The 25,240-nt window shown below is 46.3% G+C and overlaps 1 protein-coding gene across 1 annotated transcript in view; it reads left to right on the forward strand.

Moving 5' to 3' along the window:
• The first annotated feature begins 11,272 nt into the window (after window positions 1-11,272).
• SMG5 (SMG5 nonsense mediated mRNA decay factor) overlaps window positions 11,273-25,240 on the forward strand; it is a 49,186-nt gene continuing 35,218 nt past the window's right edge. Inside the window, exons 1-4 of the mRNA XM_063440192.1 lie at window positions 11,273-11,421; window positions 18,284-18,382; window positions 23,890-24,013; window positions 25,072-25,228. Of these exons, the coding sequence (XP_063296262.1) occupies window positions 11,357-11,421; window positions 18,284-18,382; window positions 23,890-24,013; window positions 25,072-25,228 (445 nt within the window). The 5' untranslated portion in view covers window positions 11,273-11,356. The remainder of the gene's footprint in view (window positions 11,422-18,283; window positions 18,383-23,889; window positions 24,014-25,071; window positions 25,229-25,240) is intronic.

Genomic DNA, 25,240 nt, shown 5'->3' on the forward strand with positions numbered 1-25,240 from the left:
ACAACAGCAAATATCTGCTCACAACTGGCTGAGGATATTGAGAGTTGGGGGGAGTGGGGGTATTTGTGCACTTTGCTTTACCTGCAGTGATAACATAAATTTGTCCTACAGCACTTGGGTGATTTTACATTTAACTATCCTAAATCATTGTTTGAGATGCAGGACTATTCTAGATAACATTCTCATGGTCGGTGGTCAGTTTAATATTTATTAATATCATTTCGTTTCCCGCCCCCAGCCCTCTCATCCCAACAAATACACCTCCGTGCCTGCTTTATAAAAGTTCCAAGCAGCAGTCACTGCATTTGACTTGTACGTAATATCTGGGTGGTGAACTCTTCCCTCTTGTTATACAGGGTGGGGTTGTGTTAGCCAAATAGTCAGTACCCTCTGAAAAGCCTTTTCCAATGAACCAGTCAGTGGTTGGAACAGTGAAGTATAGGATCACGTCTTAATTGCAATAGCGGAGAAGCAATCGAAACGGTCAAGAAAAACAAAAACAGAAAGGAATTTTAACTTGGCAGGCTTAGCATACACCATTTTTTGACTATTCTCCCAACAGGAAGATAGACTCTTCTAATTGGGAGGAAGGTAACGTCTCACATTGGGAGTAAGACAACTCCTCCAAAACAGTGAAAGTTTCGTTACAAAATAATTATAGGGCTGAGCAATTTTACTGCTGAGCATTCCGTTAACCCTTCGATTACCAGACAGCAAGTTTATCCTTTATATCAGCCGGATTATACGGATTTGAATTTTATCGTCACGTAACTATATGGATATATATATATTTATCATTAAGGCTCGCTGCATGATACTCGCTATAGTTGCGCATGTTGTAATTTTTGTAACAAGAGTGTTTGCTTTCGGTTAAAAAAAACTGACTTTTTATTGGGGTTTTGTGTTTCGTCATAGCATTTTCTCTATTGCTCACTCAGGTTTTATCTTTTAACTTTTGTATTTATTCCGTTTTTATATACGTGGTGATGTACACGATTCATTTCTAAGACCTTCCTTTTTCTTTAAATTAAGTGATGTGCTTTTATAGAGAACGCTTCCCTCAAGTACCAAGAGCACAAAATACATTTGGACTAAGCTCAGGGATTTAAATTAATGAACTGTTTAGTGAAGTGTTCATTTGCAGATGACTTAGCATGACATCGAAACTTACTTATGTATTAACAAGGCTTAAAGGGATTCTATAGTGTAAAGAATACAGAGTTTTATTCCTTACACTATAGTTCCATCTGGCCCGCACCTCCCTCGCACCACCCAGCAAAGAAAAGGTTAAAAAACCCTTTTAACACTTACCAAATTCCAGCACTAATCTCCCTCTGCACTGGGTAGGTGCTCCGCCTCCTATGATGTCATCTGACGGCGTGAGCTAATGCGCAGAGTGGTGAGCGCATTAGTCCCTCCCCATAGTAACATTATTACCATAATGTCTTCCTATGGAGATTTCACTATATTGGATGTCCTCATGCAGAGCGTGAGGACGTCCAGCGTCTGTTAGTCTACCAAATGTCATTAGCCATCAGTGCCTCTAGTAGCTGTGTGATTGAAAGCCACTAGAGGCAGTTTTACTGTTGCAATGTCATTATTGCAGTTTCTCTATTGTGAATGTTAAAAAGGCTGCATCAATCTAGCAGTATCACTGGCTTATAGACCCACAATTTTAATTTAGATAATTCTATTACCCTACAACAGCGGTCAGCAACCTATGGCACTCGAGGTGCTTTTGCATGGCACTCAAGTCTGCCATAGCCAAACAGGCTCTGGTCTACCAGGAGTCCCGGTGGAACTTCAGATAATGCAACTCAAGTTGTAATTGCAGGTGGTAAGGGACAACCTCAAATGATTCATTGAAGCTCTTAGAGGAAGTGAAGTCAGATCACCTTCTCACAGCATTTGTGAATGGGAATCCGCACTGGATTAGAGTAGCCCACAACAGCTACCGAAGCTCCTGATCTTGACCCATACATGGTCAGCCCAGTTCACACCTGACCCCAGGGAAGACACCCACACTGCTCAATATACATAGAGCTGCAGAAGAAGCCTCTTCCTCAGATCAGATCAGGGAAGAGAGGCATGGGGGGGGGAAGTCTATAGATCAGGGAAATGAGGTGTGGGGACAGCCTATAAATCAGGGAAGTGAGGCATGGGATCAGGGAAGTTAGGCATGGGGGTGGGGCAGCTTATACAGGGAGTGCAGAATTATTAGGCAAGTTGTATTTTTGAGGATTAATTTTATTATTGAACAACAACCATGTTCTCAATGAACCCAAAAAACTCATTAATATCAAAGCTGAATATTTTTGGAAGTAGTTTTTAGTTTGTTTTTAGTTTTAGCTATTTTAGGGGGATATCTGTGTGTGCAGGTGACTATTACTGTGCATAATTATTAGGCAACTTAACAAAAAACAAATATATACCCATTTCAATTATTTATTTTTACCAGTGAAACCAATATAACATCTCAACATTCACAAATATACATTTCTGACATTCAAAAACAAAACAAAAACAAATCAGTGACCAATATAGCCACCTTTCTTTGCAAGGACACTCAAAAGCCTGCCATCCATGGATTCTGTCAGTGTTTTTTTTTTTTTTTTTTTTTTTTTTTTTTTTTTTTTTTTTAAGATTGTTTTTAGTTCTGCTAAATATTTTTATTTTTTTTTTTTTTTTGAATTCTTTATTTTTGTTGTGCGTAAGCTTATAACATTCGCATGTGAGGTACCCCAAAGGCAATCCTCCAGCGCATTTAAACAGTTATACACAGAGGTACATGTTAGATCAAGCACATTTGTTTGTTAGGTTATTAACAGTATGGATTCACGCTTCTAAGGTATTGTCATAATAAAACATAAACTTGTTAACGAGAGAACGTTGACTTTAAGGTAAGTTGCTTTGTACGCAGGTTTGGTTAGTGCGTGTGGTAGTCAAGTATCGATTTATGTAATGCATGTATTCAATGCTATGTAAGAAAGCAGGCTAGTGTGGTTACGCTGTGCATTAGTCATATTTAGTGGAGGCATATAGGCGTCTCTCCTAGGTTTGTCAGGTGTTTGTACCCTAGTATTGTTAAGTGGGACTATACTTAGGTATCTGCGCGTTATATACATGCTAAACCATTGCGTTTGTGTGTAAGACACTAGTAACCACACAGGCTTGATAGGGTAGAATAGTCTCCAGCATATGTTAAACCTTCCGCTCGTAATCGCCTATTATCTATCGGTTGGGCCAGAAGCTATGTACAGTTAGTTATGTATGCGGCCTACGTTGCTGGCTAACCACAGATAAGTTGCTGTTATACGGTTATTCCTTACGTGCAAATAGCTGTATACGTAAGTGGAACGTTATAGGTTTAACAGTAAGGTGTGTGATTAGCGTTACATTAAACGCTGTAAAAACTAAATCAAAATTTCTGACATTCGCTTGTCACAAGAAGGTCAAGGCATGGAAAATAAAAAATAAAGAGTTCGAGGGACATAGTCCGCAAGGGCTGCGTATATGTGGTAGCATGTCAGCAGTCCAGGCCGCCGTGCGGCAGCGAGAGTCAGTGGGTGTCAACCTACACCTGTGGTCGGCTCTGGCAGATCACATACCGATAAGTCCCATGAGGCCTTGGCGTCGTCGATCATGGTTGCTGCTCTCTTGTGTGCATCTGTGCCGTGGAAGGGAAGCTGGAAGCCTGGTCGGACGCCGGCTTTTAGAGCTTGTGAGTAGCTTGTGTGGGATGTCGGCTCAGTCGTCTTGTTCTCTCGGGTGCAGAGGTCTGGGAGTTCGGCCATGCGGTATGGCGCCGCTTTGCAGGTCGCTGATGTCCCTGGGTGAGAGGTGGTTCTGGCATGACGGGTGGTCTCCCCCGGGTGATGCATTGCTTGTCCCTGCCGTTTGGGTGCCTGGCGTAGCCATCGTCGGGTAGCCTTCCTGGGAGCCGCTGGCGGGTGTCTGTTTAAGCGGTGGCGGGTTGTAGGGCGTATCCACGCCGCTGCGTGTTGCAATATCATTTTGAAGGCCTGGCCTTTAATGTGGAGTTCAGACCAGAGGCTCGCACCAAGCCGGTCAAAGAACTCCAGAGTATGTACAGGCGGTTTGATACGGGTTCTCCCTTTCGCGGGCCGTGTCTGAGCCGCCATCTTGGGTGGGCCCATGCGGTGTTGCCTGTCTGCTGAGTTTGTCGCTTGGTTGGGGGTGACCGTCCCCAGCGGGGACCGGGATAACCCCCGCCGGTCCATGGGGGGGGATAGCAGGGCTGCGTGTGTATCTCGGGTGGGAGCGGGTCCCTTGCCGGGTGATCGGCCGCCTCCCCCATGCTGCAGGCACCGCTCCATTTTAGGCCGCGTGGCCGGTTCAGGCTTTCCCAGGTCGGATCGGAGCCAAACTGGTATCGCTGTAATCCCTGCAAGGTGCTGCGTCTTGCCCCAAACACCTGAAGTTGCCAGCCCCTGTGCTTTGGGCAGGATTGGCGGATTCGTGTCTGCCGGTGCAGGAGGATTCAGAATGCGCGTCCGGCCATCTTGGCTGTCAGGCCCCGCCCCTCTGTCAGTGTTTTGATCTGTTCACCATCAACATTGCGTGCAGAAGCAACCACAGCCTCCCAGACACTGTTCAGAGAGGTTTACTGTTTCCCCTCCTTGTAAATCTCACATTTGATGATGGACCACAGGTTCTCAATGGGGTTCAGATCAGGTGAACAAGGAGGCCATGTCATTAGTTTTTCTTCTTTTATACCCTTTCTTGCCAGCCACGCTGTGGAGTACTTGGACGCGTGTGATGGAGCATTGTCCTGCATGAAAATCATGTTTTTCTTGAAGGATGCAGACTTCTTCCTGTACCACTGCTTGAAGAAGGTGTCTTCCAGAAACTGGCAGTAGGACTGGGAGTTGAGCTTGACTCCATCCTCAACCCGAAAAGGCCCCACAAGCTCATCTTTGATGATACCAGCCCAAACCAGTACTCCACCTCCACCTTGCTGGCGTCTGAGTCGGACTGGAGCTCTCTGCCCTTTACCAATCCATCCATCTGGCCCATCAAGACTCACTCTCATTTCATCAGTCCATAAAACCTTAGAAAAATCAGTCTTGAGATATTTCTTGGCCCAGTCTTGACGTTTCAGCTTGTGTGTCTTGTTCAGTGGTGGTCGTCTTTCAGCCTTTCTTACCTTGGCCATGTCTCTGAGTATTGCACACCTTGTGCTTTTGGGCACTCCAGTGATGTTGCAGCTCTGAAATATGGCCAAACTGGTGGCAAGTGGCATCTTGGCAGCTGCACGCTTGACTTTTCTCAGTTCATGGGCAGTTATTTTGCGCCTTGGTTTTTCCACACGCTTCTTGCGACCCTGTTGACTATTTTGAATGAAACGCTTGATTGTTCGATGATCACGCTTCAGAAGCTTTGCAATTTTAAGAGTGCTGCATCCCTCTGCAAGATATCTCACTATTTTTGACTTTTCTGAGCCTGTCAAGTCCTTCTTTTGACCCATTTTGCCAAAGGAAAGGAAGTTGCCTAATAATTATGCACACCTGATATAGGGTGTTGATGTCATTAGACCACACCCCTTCTCATTACAGAGATGCACATCACCTAATATGTTTAATTGGTAGTAGGCTTTCGAGCCTATACAGCTTGGAGTAAGACAACATGCATAAAGAGGATGATGTGGTCAAAATACTCATTTGCCTAATAATTCTGCACTCCCTGTATATCAGGGAAGTGAGGCATGGGGGGCACCTATAGATCAGGGAAGTGAGGCATGGGTTCTCAAAAAGTATGGAAGTCTTTTGTGACCGGCTAACCGCGAGGTTGCTGCCCAAAACAGTTCCACGAGTCCAGTTTGTTAAGTAAAAAAAAACAAATAATTCCACGAACGGTTTCCCCTGGCTCTTAGCAGCGATTGTTCCCCTCATACGAATGAACAAAAGTACCGAACAGCGCTCTTCTAGTTGTTCAGGAAATAAAGATCCAGCGTTCGTATGTTGGGACCGATGTTCGGGAAGTCGAGTGTCCGATTTTAGTTCCAGACACTCGATGACCAAGTCCCGCTGCCTTTGTTCGCCCAAAAAATAATGGCCGCCGTTTTCTCAGCCACGTGGCGTTCGGCAATACGAACGACGGCAGCACAGGTAGAGGGTTCAATTGAGGCATGCTTTGAAGTTAATGAGTCGGGGGGTGGTCTCTGTTCGGTAGTTACATCTACTGCATGGAAAGGGGAGAAATACCGAACATAAAGAGGGATTTCTTCCCAGTGTGCAAGGAGAAGGAAGGGTCTGCAATGAGCAGAAAGGGACAGAAGGAGCACAAAGGTTAAAGGAGCCAAAAGAATCAGAAGGAGCACAAAGGTAAAGTAGGGGACGGAGCAGAAACGGTCTGCAAGGATGAGAAAGGGATCAGAAAGAGAAAGGAGACAGGCGCAAAATAAGCAGAAAGTAGCAGTAAGGTAAAGTAGCAGAAGGAGCCAAGGAGGAGAGAAGACCGTGTCAGAAGAAAAAGAAGACTGTGTCAAATGAAGGAGAAGTAAAGGAGATTGGAGCAGGAAGGACAAGTGAAGTGAAGTGAACCCTCCACTTTATTCTGGACACCACATCATAAGGCTTTGGTACCTGGGCCTGGCAGGGAAACTTTGGACCTTCTCATCTCCCCAGGTAAAAATAAAAAAATCAGTGTTAATGTGTCTTTTATTTACTGAGTGTCAGGAAGAACAGAGTGCCGCTGGGTAGGGGTGTCGCTGATTGGCTAGAGCGGTCAGCTGGCACTCTAAGCCAATCAGTAGCTCCCCATTCATAAAAAAGTAAAGCATTTTTATGAACCAGGAACTAGCGATTGGCTTAGAGCGTCAACTGACCACTATAGCCAATCTGTAGCACCCATGCCTGACGTCAATCTGCACTTTCTGACACTCCGTTTCAGAAGCCGAATACCACTGAGCGACCTAGAGATCTGGAGCTGGAGGAAGCCTTTGGGGTTAAACCATTTAAGAGTGGTTTAACCCCTTAAAGGAAAGAGCACCCAGAGGCCTCCTTGCATCATAGCATTTTCATTTAGATGAAGTTGTTATGGTGACCAGAATGTTTCTTTAATTTGATTAAAGGAACACTATAGTGTCAGGAATACAAACATGTATTCCTGACACCATAGTTGTGAAAACGATATTCACCCTGGCTTTATGTGACCATGACTATGCCACTGACTATGACACTGTCAAAAGGGGACCAAGCATAGATGTCATTACAATTATGCCCCCCCCCCCCCCTGGAAAAATTCCTGCGGACGCCTATGATAATAGCTGCTACATCATCTATGCCCCACTACTGAAAGCCATGTACTATTCCTTCTATTAAAGAAGTCCTGTCTATAGAAAATCAAAAGTGCTAAATGGTCCTTAGGCAGCCATATCCTCTATTAGACCAACTAAAGGACCAGTGGAATGTATGGGAAGAAAATGTTTAAAAATAAATAAATAAACAAAGGAAAATACTCTCAGTAAACAAGCCCTACTATAGACCTATATCTTACATCATATAGCTTAACATCATGTCATTAATTAAGTGTTGCTACATGTTATTACAGGTTATTACACACATTTATAATGCTGTTGCTCTACATTTTAATTCAAGGATATAATTGTATTGTCTGATTATATATTTTTGGATGGAAAATTCCCCCTTCCTATTTTTTATAGTGCATGCGTCCATAAACATGAACATTGGTTCGTAGAATGTAGTCATCTCAAAGTTATAAACCAGAGCAGTCGTAAAGTGGAGACAGATTTTCTGCACTCATTTTTCTTATTATATATCAAGCAATCATCGCCCTAAGCTGGTTGGAAGGGAAATTAAGAGAGTTAGTGAGTCGGGTGAATTATCTGTGCTCCAGGGAGCCTAAGGTGGTATATAAATATGCGAAAATTTGTGGTTCAGGGGCGAACAGGTGGTTATTTTGGTATATTGAAGGGATCTTACACACTTGTAGTTGTGAGGTGCTTCGCGTTCGCAAGAACTGTTAGCTACTATACGATAATCTAGGGTAATTTAAACAGTTGCGTATCTAACAATATGAATGCGGTATGCAAGCTATATCGTGAAAGAGGGTAACGTGTGGCCAGTTTAGCTGCCGGGTAATGTACCCCTAACTTGGTGGGTTTCGAGGGTCGGGGGCGAGGGGTTTATATCTCATCTAGAAAGGAAAATTATTGAGCATTTGTAGTAACATCTATCTATCTATGGTGCACCGTGCAACCCTGTAAATCTCAGTACTGTCGTAGTGCAGGCATGAGCAATAAGAACAAAGGATAAATTTAAGAACAAAACAAAAGCAAAACAATAGGTCAAACATGTATTGAAACACAGTTTCAAGATCTCTGGACCAGGGGATCGGTAGGAGCGTTGGTCCGAACATAATGTGTTTTATATGATTTATTTTTTTGAACAAGGGGGCCAAGTTTTCTGAATTTATTTTCTTTGCTTTTTGTGTATTTGGTCTATACTGGATTTATCTTGGGTTATGCTGGAGTCGTTCCTTAAAGGGAAACTATAGACACCAAAAGAACTTTAGCGTAATAAAGCAGTTGTCATACTGCTCAATTCTCTGCCATTTAGGAGATAAATGACTTTATTTATGCAGCCCTAGGCACATCTCTCTGCATGTGACTTGCACAGCCTTCCTAAACACTTCCTGTAAAGAGTCATCTAATGTTTAACCTTCCTTCATGGCACAGTATGTTTAATTTAGAATTTCTTCTCTACTGTTCTGTTAATAGCCTGCAGGGTGTGAGTACATTTCAATTTACTGAGATTAGTTCTTATTGTCTTATATACATTTCAGAGGCTCCTTACTTATTCACAAGATGTACACTATTATCTGATGCCCTCTAAACTCTCAAATGTAATTTTTAAGCCACATTCCTTTAGTTTCAATCTATCTACTCACCTTCAGTAAAGGAAGTCTACATAACTCTACAACTGCTTGAGTAGAAGCTTATGGCGAGGTTTGCTGTTGCTTCCGTACTAGTTTGTATAATTTATACATTGGTATCAGTAACAATTTACAGGTTAACTGAAATCTTGTCTTTATAAGGAAGACTGTAAAAGGGCACTAGAATATAACTAACAATAAGCTCAAAATCAACAATACCTGCACAATGCCTCCATACTATTGTGGGTCTATAAGCCAGTGATACTGCTAGACTGATGCAGCCTTTTTAACATTCACAAGGTGCATCTTCATCTGTGAGTTAATTAATTAACCATACTTCTTTGCCTAAGTAAATCTCTGTAAATTGCAGTAATGTATGTGTATTGATCACACCACAACTCAAGATCTATACTGACTATACTTAACTCCACTCAGGGATACACCTGTTTCTCATAGTCCCTCCCACTGATACCGGTTTGTTATAGTCCCTCCCATTGACACCTGTTTGTTATAGTCCCTCCCATTGACACCTGTTTCTTATAGTCCCTCCCATTGACACCTGTTTCTTATAGTCCCTTCCATTGACACCTGTTTCCTGTTTCTCATAGTCCCTCCCACTGACACCTGTTTCTTATAGTCCCTCCCACTGACACCTGTTTGTTATAGTCCCTCCCACTGACACCTGTTTGTTATAGTCCCTCCCACTGACACCTGTTTGTTATAGTCCCTCCCACTGACACCTGTTTCTTATAGTCCCTCCCACTGACACCTGTTATAGTCCCTCCCACTGTCACCTGTTTCTTATAGTCGGAGGGACTATACTCAGACACATTACTGGGAGTATTATTGCTGTGGAGCTCTGTTATACACTCAGACACATTGCTGGGAGTATTATTGCTGTGGAGCTCTGTTAAACACTCAGACAAATTACTGGGAGTATTATTGCTGTGGAGCTCTGTTACACACTCAGACACATTACTGGGAGTATTATTGCTGTGGGGCTCTGTTATACACTCAGACACATTACTGGGAGTATTATTGCTGTGGAGCTCTGTTACACACTCAGACACATTACTGGGAGTATTATTTCTGTGGAGCTCTGTTATACACTCAGACACATTGCTGGGAGTATTATTGCTGTGGAGCTCTGTTAAACACTCAGACAAATTACTGGGAGTATTATTGCTGTGGAGCTCTGTTACACACTCAGACACATTACTGGGAGTATTATTGCTGTGGGGCTCTGTTATACACTCAGACACATTACTGGGAGTATTATTGCTGTGGAGCTCTGTTACACACTCAGACACATTACTGGGAGTATTATTGCTGTGGAGCTCTGTTACACACTCAGACACATTACTGGGAGTATTATTGCTGTGGAGCTCTGTTATACACTCAGACACATAACTGGGAGTATTATTGCAGTGGAGCTCTGTTATACACTCAGACACATTACTGGGAGTATTATTGCTGTGGAGCTCCGTTATACACGCAGACACATTACTGGGAGTATTATTGCTGTGGGGCTCCGTTATACACTCAGACACATTACTGGGGGTATTATTACTGTGGAGCTCTGTTATACACCCAGACACATTACTGGGAGTATTATTGCTGTGGAGCTCTGTTATACACTCAGACACATTACTGGGAGTATTATTGCTGTGGAGCTCTGTTATACGCTCAGACACATTACTGGGAGTATTATTGCTGTGGAGCTCTGTTATACACCCAGACACATTACTGGGAGTATTATTGTTGTGGAGCTCTGTTATACACTCAGACACATTACTGGGAGTATTATTGCTGTGGAGCTCTGTTATACACTCAGACACATTACTGGGAGTATTATTGCTGTGGAGCTCTGTTATACACCCAGACACATTACTGGGAGTATTATTGTTGTGGAGCTCTATTATACGCTCAGACACATTACTGGGAGTATTATATACTGCACACCAACAGTATGGAGCTCCTAAAAAGGAGGAACATTAGGATAAAAAAAGAGTGACGGTGGGATTTTGGCCCAAAATAAGGACTGATCTCTTAAATAGGGTCACTTGGTAGTTATGCTACTTCCCCACCTGCCCTTAGCCCCGCCCATTAATCTAACTCTCCCTTACTTCCTAGTTACTTCCAGTAAATAACCTGGTTGCTCCCAGCGCTCTGTGACACACCCATAGAGATCTAAACTCTAGAGAAGGCAGTCGCACGGAGTGTCTCCAGGACAGAGAACTGGTTAATAAGGAAGCGGCCATTTTGCTGGAGATCAGCTGTTTATTGGGATTAACGAGAATGGCTGCAGTAAAATGGCTCCTGTGCTGGAGACAGTAGATGAGGCTCCGCCCCTGCTGCGCTCGCTGCCCCGCCCCCTGCTCTCGCGAGCTTGGCTGCTGACAGACATGGCGGACTCGATGGACCTGCGGTGACCGGAGCGATGAGCCAGGGCGGCACAGAGAGCGAGCCCGAGGCCAAGGTGTTACACACCAAGAGGCTGTACCGGTAAGGGGGTAACCCTGCGGGGGGAGATAAATGGGGATTACCGGGAAGGGAGGATACGGGGGGGATAAGATACCTGGGAGGGGAGGATAAGATACCTGGGAGGGAGGATACGGTGGGGGGGATAAGATACCTGGGAGGGAGGATACACGGGGGGGATAAGATACCTGGGAGGGAGGATACACGGGGGGGGGATAAGATACCTGGGAGGGAGGATACACGGGGGGGGGATAAGATACCTGGGAGGGAGGATACGGTGGGGGGGATAAGATACCTGGGAGGGAGGATACGGTGGGGGGGATAAGATACCTGGGAGGGAGGATACACGGGGGGGATAAGATACCTGGGAGGGAGGATACACGGGGGGGGGATAAGATACCTGGGAGGGAGGATACACGGGGGGGGGATAAGATACCTGGGAGGGAGGATACACGGGGGGGGGGATAAGATACCTGGGAGGGAGGATACACGGGGGGGGGGATAAGATACCTGGGAGGGAGGATACACGGGGGGGGGGGATAAGATACCTGGGAGGGAGGATACACGGGGGGGGGGGATAAGATACCTGGGAGGGAGGATACACGGGGGGGGGGGATAAGATACCTGGGAGGGAGGATACACGGGGGGGGGGGATAAGATACCTGGGAGGGAGGATACACGGGGGGGGGGGATAAGATACCTGGGAGGGAGGATACACGGGGGGGGGGGATAAGATACCTGGGAGGGAGGATACACGGGGGGGGGGGGATAAGATACCTGGGAGGGAGGATACACGGGGGGGGGGGGATAAGATACCTGGGAGGGAGGATACACGGGGGGGGGGGGGATAAGATACCTGGGAGGGAGGATACACGGGGGGGGGGATAAGATACCTGGGAGGGAGGATACACGGGGGGGGGGATAAGATACCTGGGAGGGAGGATACACGGGGGGGGGATAAGATACCTGGGAGGGAGGATACACGGGGGGGGGGGATAAGATACCTGGGAGGGAGGATACACGGGGGGGGGGGGATAAGATACCTGGGAGGGAGGATACACGGGGGGGGGGATAAGATACCTGGGAGGGAGGATACACGGGGGGGGGGGATAAGATACCTGGGAGGGAGGATACACGGGGGGGGGGATAAGATACCTGGGAGGGAGGATACACGGGGGGGGGGATAAGATACCTGGGAGGGAGGATACACGGGGGGGGGGGGATAAGATACCTGGGAGGGAGGATACACGGGGGGGGGGATAAGATACCTGGGAGGGAGGATACACGGGGGGGGGGATAAGATACCTGGGAGGGAGGATACACGGGGGGGGGGGATAAGATACCTGGGAGGGAGGATACACGGGGGGGGGGGGATAAGATACCTGGGAGGGAGGATACACGGGGGGGGGGGGGATAAGATACCTGGGAGGGAGGATACACGGGGGGGGGGGATAAGATACCTGGGAGGGAGGATACACGGGGGGGGGGGATAAGATACCTGGGAGGGAGGATACACGGGGGGGGGGGGATAAGATACCTGGGAGGGAGGATACACGGGGGGGGGGATAAGATACCTGGGAGGGAGGATACACGGGGGGGGGATAAGATACCTGGGAGGGAGGATACACGGGGGGGGGGGATAAGATACCTGGGAGGGAGGATACACGGGGGGGGGATAAGATACCTGGGAGGGAGGATACAGGGGGGGGGGGGATAAGATACCTGGGAGGGAGGATAGGGGGGGGGATAAGATACCTGGGAGGGAGGATAGGGGGGGGGATAAGATACCTGGGAGGGAGGATAGGGGGGGGGGATAAGATACCTGGGAGGGAGGATAGGGGGGGGGGGATAAGATACCTGGGAGGGAGGATAGGGGGGGGGGATAAGATACCTGGGAGGGAGGATAGGGGGGGGGGGGATAAGATACCTGGGAGGGAGGATAGGGGGGGGGGGATAAGATACCTGGGAGGGAGGATAGGGGGGGGATAAGATACCTGGGAGGGAGGATACGGGTGGGGGATAAGATACCTGGGAGGGAGGATACGGGGGGGGATAAGATACCTGGGAGGGAGGATACGGGGGGGGATAAGATACCTGGGAGGGAGGATACGGGTGGGGAATAAGATACCTGGGAGGGAGGATACGGGGGGGGGATAAGATACCTGGGAGGGAGGATACGGGGGGGGATAAGATACCTGGGAGGGAGGATACGGGGGGGGATAAGATACCTGGGAGGGAGGATACGGGGGGGGATAAGATACCTGGGAGGGAGGATACGGGGGGGGGCTAAGATACCTGGGAGGGAGGATACGGGGGGGATAAGATACCTGGGAGGGAGGATACGGGGGGGGATAAGATACCTGGGAGGGAGGATACGGGGGGGGGATAAGATACCTGGGAGGGAGGATACGGGGGGGGATAAGATACCTGGGAGGGAGGATACGGGGGGGATAAGATACCTGGGAGGGAGGATACGGGGGGGATAAGATACCTGGGAGGGAGGATACGGGGGGGGGATAAGATACCTGGGAGGGAGGATACGGGGGGGGATAAGATACCTGGGAGGGAGGATACGGGGGGGGGATAAGATACCTGGGAGGGAGGATACGGGGGGGGGGATAAGATACCTGGGAGGGAGGATACGGGGGGGGGGATAAGATACCTGGGAGGGAGGATACGGGGGGGGGGATAAGATACCTGGGAGGGAGGATACGGGGGGGGGGGATAAGATACCTGGGAGGGAGGATACGGGGGGGGGGATAAGATACCTGGGAGGGAGGATACGGGGGGGGATAAGATACCTGGGAGGGAGGATAGGGGGGGGGGATAAGATACCTGGGAGGGAGGATACGGGGGGGGGATAAGATACCTGGGAGGGAGGATACGGGGGGGGGGATAAGATACCTGGGAGGGAGGATACGGGGGGGGGGATAAGATACCTGGGAGGGAGGATACGGGGGGGGGATAAGATACCTGGGAGGGAGGATACGGGGGGGGGGATAAGATACCTGGGAGGGAGGATACGGGGGGGGGGGATAAGATACCTGGGAGGGAGGATACGGGGGGGGGGGATAAGATACCTGGGAGGGAGGATACGGGGGGGGGATAAGATACCTGGGAGGGAGGATACGGGGGGGGGATAAGATACCTGGGAGGGAGGATACAGGGGGGGGATAAGATACCTGGGAGGGAGGATACAGGGGGGGGGATAAGATACCTGGGAGGGAGGATACGGGGGATATACCTGGGGGGGATAAGATACCTGGGAGGGAGGATACGGGGGATATACCTGGGGGGATAAGATACCTGGGAGGGAGGATACGGGGGATATACCTGGGGGGGATAAGATACCTGGGAGGGAGGATACGGGGGATATACCTGGGGGGATAAGATACCTGGGAGGGAGGATACGGGGGGGGATAAGATACCTGGGAGGGAGGATACGGGGGGGGGATAAGATACCTGGGAGGGAGGATACGGGGGGGATAAGATACCTGGGAGGGAGGATACGGGGGGGATAAGATACCTGGGAGGGAGGATACGGGGGGGATAAGATACCTGGGAGGGAGGATACGGGGGGATAAGATACCTGGGAGGGAGGATACGGGGGGGGGGATAAGATACCTGGGAGGGAGGATACGGGGGATATACCTGGGGGGGATAAGATACCTGGGAGGGAGGATACGGGGGATATACCTGGGGGGGATAAGATACCTGGGAGGGAGGATACGGGGGATATACCTGGGGGGGATAAGATACCTTGGAGGGAGGATACGGGGGATATACCTGGGGGGGATAAGATACCTGGGAGGGAGGATACGGGGGATATACCTGGGGGGGATAAGATACCTGGGAGGGAGGATACGGGGGATATACCTGGGGGGGATAAGATACCTGGGAGGGAGGATACGAGGTAGATACCGGGGGGATAAGATACCTGGGAGGTAGATACCGGGGGGATAAGATACCTGGGAGGGAGGATACCGGAGGGGGATTAGATACCTGGGATAATATAATTCAGTATTTGGCAGCTCTGTCTGTCCTCCCAAGTCATTCAATGGGCCAGCAAAGCAGTATACATTGCTGTCAAAACATATCCGTAGACATAATAAATTTTCTTATACATAAACATATTTAAAACAAAAAAGCATAATTGCATGAATATTATCAATATTTTCATGTGTAACATGATGTGAAACTGCAAGTAGAATAAAGTATTAAAATCATCCCTTTATGGTGCACCTCTTTGTATCTTGCATGTAAAAATGTGTGAAGTTTTGTGTTCCCATTAGACTTTTTATTGGAGACCCTGCTATGACATGGTGTGTCCTTCAGTGACCCTACGTCTAGCAGAGAATTCTTAAAAAAAAAAAAAAAAAAAAAAGTACATCTATCTCAAAAGCAAGGCTGTTCTGGCACCGCATGTTATTTGATGCAAATATCTGAAGTCCGATCATCATATGATCAATACAAGATCTTGCAGTGGAGATGAGTGCTTTCCCCCACTGCACATCTTTAATCGGGTTCAGTAAGGTTATTCCGTTTTATAAAAAAACCTTATCATCATCTGGCTGAGCATGGTTGACCAATTCTCTCATTATTCATAGCAGATATTTTTGGGGGACTTTCCAAAATGCCAGTGTGACTGCGAATTTTGGTTCAAACTAGCCTAGCTAGTCTGTGTTGGATAACTTTCCTGTTAGTCTGTTTTTAACCTAAAATGTATTAAAAAATGTGTGGTTTAACAAATAAACATCTGTGTGTCCATGTCCACTCCAGCTTTCTCTGTCGCTGCACCCACCAGTTGAATAACTTGGAGGCAGATGTTTTTAGAGACTCTATGCTGGAGGAAATTAAATGGCTACCAGATGTTTTGGGCAGTCTTACAGTTTATTTAGCTTAACTATTGGAACTCATTATCTGGGAGATAAGGGACTATTGAATGTATAAGTAGTATATGTATAACTCCACATCTATTAACAGGGGTAGTCTCATAGGAATATATAATGCAGTAAATCGGTGGAGGGGTGAGTGTGGATTGCCTTCATAAGACCTCAAAGTAAGTTATTTTCAGAATAACGTATAACGCAGGGAGTTATTCAAATGAGGGATGCTCTGCAGGCTCTACTAATATATGCACAGTGATATCCTAGCAATGTCTATAGCTCAAAGGGTTAGTGAGGGGAAGTGGGGTTGACAGAACCTATAGTGAATTAAGTATAGGACTTGGTAGAGTCCATAGTGTTAATGAGTATAGACTTGGGTAGTATAGAGAGGCTCTTTTGTGTAAGGATTTTGTGAAGAAAAAGAGGCCCCGAGATCATAACACTTGGAGTTCATGGGAGGAGATGTTCAGCAGAGGCTATAGTGCTAGGAATTAATAGGTAAGAGAGGCTCATTCGAGCATGTAGAGGTAGGAGTCAATGCAGGGAAGAGGATTCGAGCCTATAGCGCTACGAGGCAGTGGGAAGGCTCACAGAGTCTGAAGCGCTAGAAGTCAATGGGGTGAAGAGGCTCAAAGAATTTAAGGTACTATGAGTCAGTGTGGGGAAGAGGCTCACAGACCCTGTAGTGCTACAGGCCATTGGGGAAGAGGGTCACAGAGGCTATACTGATCTGAATCAGTGGGGGATAGAGGCTCACAAACTCTATTGCGCCACGAGTTATTGCAGGGAAGAGGCTTACAGAACCTATATTGCTCTGAATCAGTGGGGTAAAGAGGTCCACAAACTCTATTGTGCTACGAGTCATTGCAGGGAAGAGGCTTACTGTGCCTATATTGCTCTGAGTCAGCGAGAGGAAGAGGCTCACAGAACCTATAGTGCTATGAGTCGGTGGGATTGAGGAAGTGTCTCAGACCCTATAGCGCTTATGAGTTAGCGGGGGGAAGAAGCTCACAGAGCCTGTAGTGCTACGATTCAGTGGAGGTGGGGAACTCACAGAACCTAAACTCAGTGGCATAGGGAGATGCTCATAGAGCCTATAGGGGAGAGGGAGAGGGAGGGAGGGGGGGGGGAGGTGCAGGGGGGCACAGTAGCTCCTATAGCACTACAAGTCATTGGGGTGAAAAAACCTCACAGAGCCTATGGCGCCTGGACTCAGTGGTAGGGGGAGATGCTCATGGAGCCTCCAGCGCTATGAATGTGGGTATACCTTTCAATTCTGTGGTAGAGAGGCTCAGCAGATGCTATAGCGGTAGAAGTCAGTTTGTACACTTTTTAAAGGGATAATGTAGGCACCCAGACCACTTCAGTTAATTTAAGTGGTCTGGGTGCTGTGGACCCTTTTGCACTTAGTGCTGCAATGTTAAACATTGCAGTTCCAAAGAATTGCAATGTTTACATTGCAGCTCTAAGTCTGCCCTCTATGGCTGTTTAACAGGCAGTCACTAGAGGGCTTCCGGAATCCAAACAGACTTTTGGTCCGTTATCTGACGCTGGACGTCCTCCCGGACCTCCAGCGTCAGATTTTCCCCATATTAAAGCATTGAATAATGCTTTTCTTAAGGGGAGGTCTAATGCTCACGCGGCCATTGCCACACATGCGCATTAGGTCTCACCCAGGCCGAACGTGGGCAGAGCCTGACCCAGCACCAAGGGACATCGGCGCTAGATTCGGGTAAGTGGCTGAAGGGAAGGGGGCACTCCAGGAGCCTATAGTGCCAGAAAAACAGTTTGTTTTTGTTTTCCTGACACTGTAGGATCCCTTTAATTCTGATACAGTACGGGCCTTTCACTTTGCGACTGTGGCTGACTGTTCAGCCCTTAGGACCAGGTTACTACAAATCCCTTGCTACTGTACCAGGCCTTCTAAAGGTAGTTTGACTGGATTGATTATACTGTTTCACTGTTTCTTAAAGGATATTCTATACCTTTTTATTTTTTAGGGCTGTAGTGGAGACTGTGCACAGGCTAGATGTCATCATCTCCAACAAAACTGCGTACCAAGAAGTCTTTAAACCTGAGAACATCAGCCTCCGCAACAAGTAAGTTACTGTCCCCGGGCCTCCTGCTTATTTGTTAGAGAATGTTTGGCCAGAATCCCTGGCACAGGAGAGGTGTTGAATTCAGGTGTCTATTAAGTGTTTTTGTGAACCACAAATCAAACATTATGACTAACTGCATTAGTAGACTTTCTGAATCTGTTTCTTCTAATTTCATTGAGCACTTCAACATCAAAAACCACTTAGATGGAAAATTGTCTTATCGATGCAAAATTATAGCTTTGTGTCTGCTAGTTTATTTTATTGCACATCAAATATAATACCTGCGTGATGAGAAGTTTAGGGGGAAAACCATGTCTGTCTAGCAGCTAGCCAAGTTGTAATAAATTCAAAAATGTAATTTGTTTGTGGTTTCTGAAATAATGTTTGGTTATTAGATTCTAGTAATCTCACAAAATATTAACGCTGTTTACGAAAACTCAAGCACTTTGCTTTACTGGTGAATTTATTATTGCATGTTTTGTGATGTGGTTTTTAAAGGAATACTTTGAGTACTATAGATGCTGTAGTAGATATGGTACCCCGATTGCCCTAGCAGCCTTTCAGAGTAGGAGTCCCCCGGACAAAGGCGCTTTAGTAGCGCCGAAACGCGCGTCGGATCACTTCTCTTTGTTTTTTTTTTTAGTTATTTAGGTAGCTAGTTTTTGTAGACTCTTGGCAATTAGAAATATGGACGAAATTGGAGGGATCCTGGTTGTTTGATGGGGGGGTTCAAAGGGATATTTTTAAAGCCTACTCAATCTGGGTTTTGGCAGCATCAAGCCTTCCACTTTTCCAATTATTTTTAGTTAGCGACCTGTTAGTTGAATCTTTTATTTAGCCAGTTTATGCAAGGCTCCTGTATGATGTTCTCATGGTGCCATTTATAACCCATTCTCTATAATTTATGTACAGCAGTGTGCACTGGCATACTGTTACATTGATAAACATTAGATTAAAATAGTTATTAACCGTGTGTGTATATAATGAATTCAGAGAGAGTGTGTGTGTGTGTGTGTGTGTGTGTATATATATATATATATATATATATATAATGAATGCAGTGTGTGTAACCTTGGTGGGGGGGGGGGGGGGGGGCATTTTTTATTTTTTTTTATTATTATTATTTTTTTTTAAATTCTTTATTTTTGTTGTGCATGTTATACATAGCATTGTCATACGCCACAACAGCGTGTCCAAGAGTGTACCTAGGTTGAACAGTGGCAAGAGGAATTGCCCATTTTTGTATATTTATACTAAACATTAGCTTGGCTAAACAGTGAAGTCATTAAAATAAAAATGAAAAGGTAGCTTATTATAACCATTATAACTGAATATATTCTCGCTAGAGTTGCCGTGGTACCACAAAATAACATATGAACTGGTTGGTACAGGCTAGGTCTTAGCTGTAACACATGGGTGATTCACATATAGTTAGAAGTCGTTGAAATAAAGATGAAAAGGTAGCTTATCATAACAGTTATAAGTTTAACTGAATATATCCTCGCTAAAGTTGCTGTGATTACCATACGATAACATTTGAACTGATTTATACAGGCTAGGTCTAGCTGTTATATATGGGTGAGTCACATATAGTATTAACAGGCTGAGCGTGTGTGCTTGCTGACTGCGTTGCCATGTGTCAAACAAGAAAAAAGCAAAAGTTACTGGCATATATGTAGCATGGGATAGTCTGGTGTAATGGCTATTGGCTTGGGAGCCCAGATCAACCTATGCCAGTCACCATCACAGCTGAGTCTCGCAATGGGAGATATAGTGGCGGGCCAGCAAGTGTGACGGTAGCCACGGAACGTGTGGGGGTTTCCCCCGGTACCTTCAGCCCTTTGAGCGTTCTAGTGCTTGGCTCCTTCGGTGCCTTCTTCGTATATCGCTTGTGTAGGCTGTTGCTTAGCTTTAGGTGAGTTGTCTTGGTCTGTTTGTTAGTTTCCCTTATGTGGTTGCTGGAGCCAGACTTGAGGTTGTCTCCATTGAGGGCTGCAGTTAGTCGCCGTTTGGACTCGCTGTTTCGCCGGGTAATTGGGTTTGTGCCGCTCCTCCGAGTCAGGCGTGTGTGGCATCCCCGTTTTCTCTGTCTCCGCTGGGTCCGTCGGATCCTGGTCAGGCCTGATCCCTGGGCTGTGGGGGTGGTGTTGCCATGGGGGGAGAGAGACCGTTTTGGTATCGCCGCTGTTCTGCCCCCGTTTTCCAGCTTCTCTTGCAATTTCCTCCACAGATCCGCAAAGTGTTGAGCTATTCGGGCTGGTAGGCTGTCGCATAGCAGCTGTGGGTCAGCGTGGTTCTCTTGCGCCATGTCCTGGCAGGCAGCCGCCATCTTAGGTATGCGGTGTCGCGCTATGCTGTCAGTGTGAGCTCCCTTGGGTCTGGAGCTGGGCAAGAAGTCTCTCACCGTGTTGGACCGGGATAACCCCCACCGGTCCGGGGGGGGGGGGGGGTGAGGGAGCAGCTGGGTGCAGCAGTAGTTTAAGGGCTTTGAGGGCTGGGAGAGCGGCCGTCTCTCTCCAGCTCAACGTGGTGTAGGCCCCAAGCCTCTGTTCGGGCTGTTCGGCGTCTGGAATGCTCGTGTGGGGTATCCCCCGGTACGCCGTTGCTTACTGAGCAGGAGTCTGTCGGTGTGGGTCCAAATCGATTAGGTGGCCCGTGCTTAGGTCCCGAATTGTATTGTCAGGCCTAGGAGCTCTTACATAGAACGTCCATTCAGCTCCCCAGCCAGGCTCCGCCCCCTTATTATTATTATTTTAATATTACATTTTATTTTATTTTAATATTATTTAAATTTTTTTTTATTTTTTTTTCGTCCCCCCCTCCCTGCTTGATACATGGCCAGGGAGGGGGGCTATATTATTCCCTGGTGGTCCAGTGGATGGGCTGTGCAGGAGGGGGACTGGGAGCAAGCTGTTACCTTTACAGCAGCTCCTCACAGCTCCCTTCTCCTCCGTTCCGGTCAGCTCCACTGTAAGTCTCGCGGTCTGACGCCGCGGCTCTCGCGAGACTTACAGTGGAGCTGACCAGAAGGGAGCTGACAGGAGCTGCTGTAAAGGCAAGTAACAGCTCGCTGCCAGCCCCAACAGGACCGCCGGGCTTGTAATGAGCTCGGCGGTCCTGGTCTGTATTATGTAAGTTGCCATAATTCAGACATTGACTCGAGCATAAGACGAGTGGGGGTTTTTCAGCACAAAAATGTGCCGAAAAACTCCTCTTATACTCGAGTATATACGGTAGATAATTTGATATCATCTTCCTATGTAGCAGTTAATAGTGTTACTGCTTCACTGGATACATTGTATTCAACACAGTATACCGATAATAGTGGCATTATTTCATAGGGCTTTACATTGCCTCTAATTATAGCCACGAGAGGTAACCGCACCTCATACAAAAAAATCCTGTTCATATGTAGCAGTTGATGATGTTATACTTATTAGATGCATTGTATTCAACACGATTCACTCATAATAGTGGCATGGGTCTTTAGGGCCTTTCCGTATAGCTGTTAAGGATATTCTACTGCTTCATTAGATATATTGTGTTTAACACAGTTTACCCATAATAGTGGCATGATTTTTTAGGACTGTCATTGCCTTTTATTATAGCCACAAGAAGTTAACTGTAGCTGATAAATAAGATCCTTTTAGGCTCATTTACTTCCACCCCTATAATCACTTATCAACATCCCATCCAGTCCACCATAGAGTTTCCCTTTCCCCCTTCTTGGTCATAACATAGAGCCCTTATTTGTCTATAGCTCCTTTTTAATGGGTTTATGTTATATGTCTTCTTTCTAAAGATTTACCGTAATAAAATTAATCTTATTGTATGTAATCTTCTGATCTTATATTACTCTATATTCTCCAAGGAACCTTTTTGTGTCCATTTGACCTCTTCTTCTGGACATCTAGGTATTTTTCTTTACTGCCTCTCAGAGTAGGTAGTCAATCTTTTAAGAATTGTTGTGACAAGTTACACCTCAATTGCAGCCAGTAACTCCTATAAGGCTGGCTCATTATCTGAGGGCTCCAGTTGTTGTTGTTGTTGTTGTTGTTGTTGTTGTTATTATTATCATCGCCAATTATAGAGCGCCAACAGATTCCCTAGCACTTTACAATATTATTAGAGGGGGGATTTAACTATAAATAGGACAATTACAAGAAAACGTACAGAAACGATAGGTTGAAGAGGGCCCAGCTGAAATTAGCTTACAGCCTATAGGTTGAGTACTCTCAGCCAATGACTGCTTAACTGCAGTTCCTGCCCCTTCTGGGCTTAGCGTAGGGGCAGAGCTTCTGGCTGCAGAAGTGGTGGCAGCAGGCAGATGGTGGACCTCAGGTAAGTTATCAAATCTTTCTTTAAAGGATTACTATAGGCAACCAGACCACTTCAGCTCAATGAAGCCACTAGAGGCCGCTTCCACGCTTCTCACTGTGAAAATCATAGTGAGATGATGCTGGACATCCAAAGGAAATGCTTTCCTATAGGCGGTTTGAATGCGTGTGCGGCTCTGGCCGCACATGTGCATTCAGAGCTGATGTCGGCAGGGGGAGGAGAGGTCACCCGGCGCTGGATTAAGGTAAGTGGCTGAAGGGGTTTTTACCCCTTCAGCCCAGCGGGATGGAGGGAACTAATAACCCTATAGTGCCAGGAAAAGATTTTTTTTTTCCTGGCACTGTAGTGCTCCTTTAAGGGAAAGTATAGTGCCAGGAAAAAAAAGTGCCCAATTTCCCCACCCCATGGTGCAAAAGGAGTTTAAAAACCCTTCTGTCACTTACCTGGGTCCAGCGCTGATGACACTCGACACTGGTTCGGGTCCACCTTTGCTCCTCCGACATCAGCTGGCGGGTAGACCTAATGTGCATGCATGGCAATGGCTGCAACACTCTCTCATTAGGATTTCCCCATAGGAAAACATAATACAATGTTTTTCTATGGGTATTCCGGTGACAGCGGGTATCCTCATGCATAGCATAAGGATGTAAAGCGTTAGGAGACCAAAAGTCACCTAACAGCCCGGAGGTCCCTCTAGTACCTGTCTAGTAGATAGCCACTTGCGATGGGTTAACTCCACAAAGCTAATTATTGCACTTTTATAAATAAAGCTGCAATAATTAGCTTTGTAGGATTAAAGGTGCTGGGGCAGTGCACCCAGACCACTTCAATGAGCTGAAGTGGTCTGGATGCCTATAGTGTCCCTTTTCACCACTTTTTCTGGAAAGGCATCGGGGCGCTCCTTACACCATAACCACTAGTGGGTTTTTCTTGAGCTATCTAGAAATTCTAAATCACATGGTACACATTTAATGTCAGTTATTTGCCTGTCTGTGTTTGTGTATCCTCTTCACAGCCCGTTTAGTCGTCATTTATTGATTTCTGAATCCATTTTAATAATTTCTATTATTGCTGGCAGCGTTTGTTTCTGGGTTGTTTTTCTTTCATTTTTAAAATGTTTGTTACTCTGTCTCTGGTTTCAGTAATAATAAAGCATGTCCCTCTTTCAGATTACGAGAACTGTGTGTAAAGCTCATGTTCTTGCATCCTGTGGAGTATGGACGCAAGGCTGAAGAAGTCCTCTGGCGAAAAGTTTATTATGAAGTTATTCAGCTCATCAAGAACAACAAGAAGGTAAAGATGCAGGGCACAGAGCAGCACACAGTCAGGTCCTCACTGGGTGTGATAGTATTCATTTATGGTTCCTCATCTCTTTAAAGGGCTACATTTCTTATAATTGCTTTCAGACAATTAAAGGTTAGTGTTCAAAACCAGCTAAAGATGCAAGGTTACTCAGATCAGAAGCCGTAATAAAATAGACCGAACAATGCACAGCTAGATGATTACAGTGTCACACCGGTGACTACATTTAAGAGACAGTTGCAACATTGCAGGAATATTCGTTCAAGATAATTCTTTCCTGAAGGAACACTCCAGAAACACAAAGAACCGCAGATTTTAAATAGAAATGTACACTTTTATAAATGAATCTGTTACACCCCTCGGTTGTCAATTAGACACCTGGTCCTGCTAGTGGAGCTAAACTCAAGAGACAGGCAGGGCTCCTGCTTTGCAAACACCTAGCATTGAGCTGCATTGGGAAGTCTGTGATTGGACACACACACACGTATGGGCTGAGGAAGAAGGGGTTAGGGCTTGCAAAGGCTGCAGATAAGATATCTGCAGCATCTGCAAGCTGCTTTTCAATATGCATGCATGTTTTTATTGGGGCTATATCTACTAAATAAGGATTTTTATTTTTCTTGTACTTATTTTAAGAACAATCTGCTAGCCATTGTCCAAGTTCATTATGTAAATATTTAATAACAAAAAAAAATAAAAATTGGGAAAAGCCCACTCCAGCCTACAATGTTTCTTTAAAGTTTTTTCAGGTATATGCTAGCTTGGGGTGCTCTTGTGATAGATGCAGGGAATGCAATGACTGATGCAACTGGTGTATGAATCTGTTTTAAAAAAGTCCACCACTATTTCCTTGAACGCATGCCGGCTTCTCTCTGCGGAGTGATTTTAGCAGTATCCTTTATTTAGATATGCAGCATATATGCAGTTTGCTGGCTCATGAAGTCTTGAGATTCAATGTTGTACAGACTTACACTAATACAGTCTTTAAACAATACTACGTACCCCAAATTGAATTACATAAACCGTTATATTGTCTTTTGTCTCCAAAGCACATCCATAGCCGCAGTGCCTTGGAATGCGCATATCGCACTCATCTGATTGCAGGAGTCGGGTTTTACCAGCACCTCCTGCTCTACATCCAGTCACATTACCAGCTTGAGCTACAGTGCTGCATCGACTGGACCCATGTAACGGACCCTCTCATTGGTCAGTCACTGT

Source organism: Pelobates fuscus, chromosome 13, assembly GCF_036172605.1.
Source record: "Pelobates fuscus isolate aPelFus1 chromosome 13, aPelFus1.pri, whole genome shotgun sequence".
NCBI lineage: Eukaryota > Metazoa > Chordata > Amphibia > Anura > Pelobatidae > Pelobates > Pelobates fuscus.